Source organism: Zingiber officinale, chromosome 9A (genome assembly GCF_018446385.1).
Source record: "Zingiber officinale cultivar Zhangliang chromosome 9A, Zo_v1.1, whole genome shotgun sequence".
NCBI classification, from domain to species: Eukaryota; Viridiplantae; Streptophyta; class Magnoliopsida; order Zingiberales; family Zingiberaceae; genus Zingiber; species Zingiber officinale.
In genome coordinates this window covers 133,108,925-133,116,428 of record NC_056002.1, presented here as the reverse complement: position 1 = coordinate 133,116,428, position 7,504 = coordinate 133,108,925, and the positions used below count along the sequence as shown (strand labels likewise).

The following is a 7,504-nucleotide window of genomic DNA, read 5'->3' as shown; positions in this document are numbered from 1 at the left end:
TTGGCAAGGAGCGACTTCATACATATGGAACCGCTCCTTCACCTTTTTTTATTTTTTTAATTAAAATAAGTTTTTTAATTTAAATATAACATTAGAAATGTTTTTTTATTTAGGAAAGAGATATATATATATGGTGTGGAGGTTTAAAAAGTATAGGATCCGTGAAAGAGTTGTTGAGAGGTTTTTTGATAGTGGAAAGATATGTGAGGTTTTTTACTTTTGATGTGGTGCGAATGTGACAGCGAAGAAGCTCTCCGAGAAGTAACGATGGTGGATGCTCTTAGACTCACTCCCACAGCCTGAGCCTCACGCGCAAGCCTCCACTCGCCCAACTTCTTCCTATATTCTCCTTCTCCCTGATTTTTTCCCCCAACCATAGCTTACTTATTTTTCCCTTCTCCTTCGACGCTCTTTTCTTCTTCCTCTTCTCCTGAACAGCAGCTCTCCTTCTTCCCTTCCTTTTGTTATTTTTCCACCGATCAACAGCAACCCTATGTTCCTTCTTTTTGAATGAGATTTAGCTGAGTATGAGAATATAGATGTAGATTATATTTCAAAATCTCGTTGGGCACAATTTTATTGAATAATGATTTTTTTTGTTATACATATATAATTTATTATATATATTTTTGATAATAATATATGATTTATTACATTAAGTTCAACCCCAAACTCTAATTCCGGATCCGTACAAGTTATCAAGGCACTAGGCTTTTAGTGAGGAGTCAATTAGTCCTCACTAATCAAGTCGACTAATAACATCTCTTAGAGCAAACTATAATTTAAATACAGTTACCTCATAATGATTTACTGGCGTAATGATGTCTAATCTAGTTGGCTAATCACAATAACAATCAACCTAAGTTTGGAGTCATAGATTAACTATTGATAAACAACACAACCTAAAACACCAAATAAGGCACCTTCAAGACTTCTAAAGTATTTTAGGAAGTCTCAAGACCTGCAATAATTACCAGAATCACAAATCCAAGACAAGATCACTAGTTCAAATTAAGTCACTTAAAAAATGAACAACTTAACTACAATGGAAGAACCAAGGTTATCATTTTTAGCACATGGATTAAGCCATATTTAAACTATTAACCTCCCGTGCTAAGTCTACCACTAGTTCAACCATCATCACATTCTCATGTTGGAATGCAGAGGAAATTGGAGAAGAGGATATAAAGATGGAATTTAATTTCCTCTTTTTTCCTCATCCAAATAAATATGATTCTAAGTCAACATGGCCTTACTAATAAAGGGAAACCAATTTGAGGGAAAAGTGCAGGAATTTTTTACCTTCTGTTTATTGTTCAACTATTCAAGTAACAAAATGACTATAGTCATGAATATTCACCAACAAGAACCGAAGTTTAACCCAAAGGAGAAGAAAACAAACTTGCAACATTATGTTGGATGACTGTTTAAACGGAGTGATTGCAAATGAGCGACGATGGTATCATAGTCGGGAAGTTTGGGATGAACATGGGAGGCCCTTTTGAGAGACATTTGATGTGAAGTCAGATTCTCCACTGAGGTTGATGTGTTTGGTCCATCATTTCTTTGAACTGAACATATTCCCAACCCATGTATCGGTGAACTTTGACTTCGCTTAATTGGCGGAACTTCCTTGTCCAGTAAACAAGGTTCTTCAGATGATAAATCTGACTGCACGGACTTGGAACTTATACTATTATTATTGTTTTTATCTGTTATTCTATCTGAAAAACATTTGTATGGAGTTCCACTTGACGGTTGAGACATGATTCTTGAGATGGTATCTTCCTTAGAAACTGACGTTATGCTTCTTGTTCTTCGAGAAAGATTAGCATCCCTAGTGGCTCTCCTTGACATTGTAAGGAAGGATGCATCCTCTGTATTTATCGAATCTTCAGTCTTTACTAATGTGATGGCAGTGACCTCCCTTTGAAACTGGTCTTCTTCCTTCTCATAGTGTCTGTCTGCATAAGATTTTGAAGCTCTTACTCTGAATGCATAAGGAGGTGTATGTGAATCATCATTAGATGAATCTTCTTTCTTATTGATAGGAGATGAGTTGTTCGATGAAAATCTTGATTGAGGTACAGAATCAAGAACAGAACCTGTTAAATGTGGAAGATGACGATAGCTCCTGTTTCTAAGTCCACCTTTTAGCGGTCTTAAGTTTAATCCTCCAGTCTCAGAAGTTTCATCAGTAGCTGCAGAATGTGTTAATTCTCCATTTAGATCATCAATATTTCTAGGAGATGATTGATTTCTTGGAGTTTGCTGCATACTTTGCATGCTTAATCCGGAAATACTTTTCTCAACATTGCTTGAACTGAGGGTTGCTTTTTCAACTCCTTTCTTGAACCCGAAAGAGGTACCTTCATTAGATGCTGCTGCATATGGACCATTTTCAAAAGTGTTGTCCTCAAATTTTTCTACGCAATCCTTGTTGTCGGTGCTATCGTCATTTGTTTCGTAATTCAGTACTAAATCTGTGTAAGGGTCAGAAAGAAGTTTACCTTCTGCATTTGTTAAATCCTTAATTCGGTGTGTTGCTGATGAAAAATGTATCTCATCCACCTGCTGCTTAGGGCTCCAAGAATTTACATCTGAAGTTGAACCGCTATGTTTTCCTTTTCCTTGCCCCAATTTTGAAGAACTTTCTTTACTAGATCTCCCACTTGCAGAATTCTCATCGATATAAGAATTATTCTGATCAGAAATTATGATAGAGGAATCAACTTCTTTTCTACTCACAATATCCCATTCCGTGCAGCCACGATGAGTGTCAGAGAAGGAGGAGGAGGATGATTCACTAAATCCACAATAAAAGTACTCCAGCACATCATCTTCCTTATTCTTAGGTAATTCTAGAAACCGAGCTACTTCCGGCTTTGAGACTTGCAATGATTCAGACACTTCATCTTTGATAACATAGGCAGATGATTCATGCGATGGAAAATGTTGAACAGAATAATTTCCATGGCTTGCCAATTCAGCTGCAGCTCTAGCTGCCAAGCTAGCCTTTTCGGCAGCTTCAGCGGCAGCCTCAGCAGCAGAGACTGCATCTTTAAACTCCAAGCTCCAGTTGTTGCTATTAAAAGAAGCATTCCTTTTGCTGCAATTGGTGCAACTCACTTCTTCCTCCACAGGCCTTCTTTCTTTTTGCAATGTCAGAGAATACCATTAATTAGAAAAGGATAGCAGTAAATTAGAAAATACAAATAGTAGGGGATTTACTAGTTAATGCATGCCTCATACCTGAACCTAGGGGATTTAGCAATATATTTGGACTGTATATGCTTACACTAGGAGCTTTATTTAAACCAATTGAATTTCCTCTGACACCGATCTCGGAGAACAATTTAACCTGTTCATCCGTGATATGTGAAGATGAGAGCACCACATCAGAGGATTGCATCAACATCGTATTGGCACTAGTAAACTTGATTGGATCATTCTGCTCAAGTTTGAACTCAAAGAGCTCAGAAACAATTGGCCATGCATTGCAGATGGAGGATCAGATGTAAACGAAGAACAAAATTTACCAGAATATCATCTCTCGGTTTCTTAATTTCGTCTACAAATGACTTTGGTTCCCACTTGACATTATGTTCTCTGGCAACTTCAGTCAAGACTTTTAATTTCAACTCTACTTCAGGAGCTCCTGTTGATAGTTTCTCAATCATCTGCAATTTTAGCAAGTTAAACAATCAATAGTATAAGAATTTTTTTTTTCAAAAGACTGAACCATGTAAGAACTCATACGAAAACATTACAATTAAATTTAAAAGTTCTTTCCTTCTACAGAATTACTTATCGAGTCATACACTGGAAGTCCTTACCATTCTGCTAACCCCGCAATCTGGTCTAACTTCAAGAATATTGGAAACAAATTCTTTGCCATATTTAGCCGTAAATTGCTTTTTAATATCCTTAAGCTCTGGAATGTCTGTGCACCTTGGAGATGCAAATATCACACTACAAATAGGTTCCTTCAGATCCTTAGGGCAGTTCCTATTAGATGAGAAAAAGATAAAGAATGCTGAAAAGATAGTTGATGCAGGAAAAAAACCAAAAAAAAAATCTAATGTATACTATGAGTCATCACTTTCAAAAAAATCTAATGTTAAAGTGTCAATAGAACATGTGAGAAATCCCTAATTAACCGAAAAGTATACTTAGGAATTATATCATAATTTATTTTCTCATAAGACATTGTATGTTAGTGACACTAGAACAATTAATACGAAGTGAGAAATCCTTATTCTGAGCACACACAAACACATCTTCCATTGACTTTATCAACTTGGTAGAAGGCACCTTCTAGGCATGAGAAATCCTAGATAAGCAGAAAAATCTGTGATAAGATGGAGAGATATATATGACCTTTAGATGCTGGTTTTTCTACTTATATGGCATAAAGATGCAATAACCAAATTGCACCTTCATTTCGATAGGGGCCATTATTGTTTTTAATCTATGAAACTGATTCTGCATATAGATTAATTTACCAGACATTGTGGCATAAGGTGAATACGCTCGCCCCCAGCGCCCCCGCCAACCCGTCCCAGGGCCAACACGGAGGGGGTAAATCACGGACGGCTACTAGCCTTTGGAATAGTGACTAGCACATAAGGGAGGTATTTACCTCGACTTTGCCGAGATTTGAACCCTAGACCTCATTATGGCAACATCTCATGAGCTAGCCACTAGACCCATCTGAGGGGACGATTAATTTACCAGACATGTACCTTAACATGAAGGTTCTTCTGATTATAACAATTCATAGCGCAATCTGACAGTTATGGTGTGCTATTGAGGTCGTACTAGAAAAGCAACAGGCTTAATAATCGCTGGTTTAGAAATAGTATATGCATCAAAGTGATCCAAAAATAATATCAACAGATTTTATACATATATTTGGAGCACACAAGCAATATATATATATATATATATATTTTATGCAATATCAGGACTCATTAACATTACTTTTCTACACAAGCTAAGGCCCTACTGTATATATTCTTGCAACAGGAAACCATTTAAGTTCTTTTTTTTTTTCTTTTTCTGATTTTATTTTATTTTCTTCTTCAATTGGTTGTTTCGATAGGCGAGTTTCAGCATAGGCGAGATTCAGCATTCTCAATTGGAATATGGAAAGCCTATTGCACCACGAAATGTTTTTGATTTGATAAAACCTTTTAGATCCAATCTATCAGGAGTATGAATTTCAAATATGGTATGCCAAACAAATTGTGTAGATATGAAATGTGTGATTAAAATATGCAGAAAACATGTGTCCATTATCGAAACAACCAATTGAAAAAGAAAATCAAATAAAATCAGAAAAGAAAAAAAGAACTTAAATGGTTTCCTGCTGCAAGAATATATACCGTAGGGCCTTAGCTTGCGTAGAAAAGTAATGTTAATGAAAGAATTGTTAAACAAAATAATCCCTTCAAGTAGGAAAATCATAGATAATAAGCTAACATACTTTTGTGACTCAATTATTGGCAAGAATTCAACAATTAATTCGCAATAGGTTTCAATGAGATCATATGCTGACATCATCTTCTCTTCCTTAATCACATGCTGAACCTGAAAAAAAATATATAAATTCAAATGACAAATTACTAATGACATCAGCTGCAAGGTAGATTACAATTCTTTTTGTTATCAGAAATTATCAGCAATATCACAGTTCAATGAAATGTTTCTCCAATTATAACAAAAGAAATCACCAATAATTTCTTCAACACTATGAGATTACAAGAAAAAACATAAACAATGTGGAAATGTCACAAAGCACATTGTTGATAGAAGCAGCCAGTTAATTGCTCAGTAAGTTTCATTAGACATTGCAAAACATATTAGCTACAATCTTAAGGTTATTATATTATGGCTAGCGCGCTAAATATGAAGAAAAAACATTAGGTGAAATGGAGGATGAGGTTGGGATTGTATTTTCAGTAGTAACTTGTGATAGTGGAGAATTGTACAGACATAAATAGTCAATTCCATTATGGAAGCTCAGTGAACACAAATTCGGCAGCAGTAGTTGTTCCACGCACTATACAAAAAGGTTTGGTCACAGAGAAGGAACTAATATGACAGTATAACTGAACAAATCAATTGGAAACTTTGAAAGATCATTACAGAGATCCAATTCTCACTATGCATATTAATTTTGACATAATTAATTTAAAATATGGATACAAATAGCCATTTTTCTATTTTTGGTGAAATGAAAGATGGTGAGCAAGCTCACAATGTTTGATTTCGAAACCAAGTTTTTCAGCTTTGTAATCAAATACAAACAGTGCTCAGATACACATGTTCATAGACAAAATAGAACACCAGGAAAACAGATGGGAAGCTAGAGATAAGGGATTTGCACTGGAAATACATAACTTCTAAACAAGTGGAACTAAAGGCATGCATGATCCTGCTATACAACCTCATATAGTTCATTGCTGCGCATCAGTTCTTATCAATTATTCTTACACAAACACAGTATATCACGATCTGAATTCCAAAACATTGTTAATCTACTTTCTACTTGAAAACAGACAGTGTGACAGGACATATCAAAATCCTAGTAGATTTTGCTTATGAAGCTAATAAAATTAACACTACTTTCTGTCTTTCTAGTAACAAATACTTGCATAGATGTTAACAAAAGGATACTATTCATTCAGCCAACCCGAATCATCTACAAACAAAGCTTGTCGATGATAACTGTAATAGCTGATATTAAACTCGAATGAAGATCTAACAAGACAGTAGTTGGCACAAATAGAAAACTGGATGCATCAAGGCGACAAGAACGAGGGTAAAGTCAACCAACCCGGATCCGCGCGATTTCATCTTGCCCCATCTGGAGGAGCTGGGCCAAATCCCGCCTCATCGTCCGCACCTGCGCCTCCCCCTTGTTCTTCAGAAGCTTTGATCGTGACACCGCAAGCTTCAGCGTGGTCTTGCTACACACCAATCAAGAAACCGAATGAAGTAATTCGAATCAGCCATGAGGGTGTTGATTAAAGCGTACCATTTGGCGGCCTTGAAGCTTTTGGAGAACATGCCGGCCAGGAGAAAGGAGGGGCGATGACTTAGTTATTGGGCGGCGAGAAGCGGCAAATCGCGCGCTCCGGCGGAGCTCGCGCCGGCTCCGGCCATGTTCGTTTGAGCGAGCGCTCGGTACCTGGGAGGGTAATTTAAGTAGCTGGAGGGAGAGGTGGATGGTGGGGTCCACGAAGCGGGACCTGCGAAACCGCATTTTAGGTTTCAATTTGGACGTGGCGTTGGAGCGAATCCGCGCGTACTTGAGAACAGATTGTTTTTTAAATTTAACATTTTTCATCAATTTTTATTTAATATATTAATATATTTTATTCTGGAATCTTGTCTAGGGGTGGTAATTTTTAACCCGACATAAAAACACGACCCAAATCGAATACAAAAAAATCAGGTTAGGTTGGATAGTTTCGGGTTCGGATTGAAATCAGGTCGA

General features: G+C 36.7%; 1 protein-coding gene across 1 annotated transcript; it reads right to left on the bottom strand.

Annotated features, from left to right (window-relative positions):
- Positions 1–1,297: 1,297 nt before the first annotated feature.
- LOC122019606 lies at positions 1,298–7,173 on the bottom strand. Its single transcript, XM_042577059.1, has 7 exons — positions 7,043–7,173; positions 6,842–6,974; positions 5,489–5,592; positions 3,837–4,008; positions 3,540–3,680; positions 3,253–3,451; positions 1,298–3,152 (listed from the first exon to the last, which is right to left on the bottom strand). Exons 1-7 carry the CDS (start codon positions 7,072–7,074, stop codon positions 1,411–1,413), a joined length of 2,523 nt encoding a protein of 840 aa, XP_042432993.1. The 5' UTR covers positions 7,075–7,173; the 3' UTR covers positions 1,298–1,410.
- Positions 7,174–7,504: the final 331 nt, after the last annotated feature.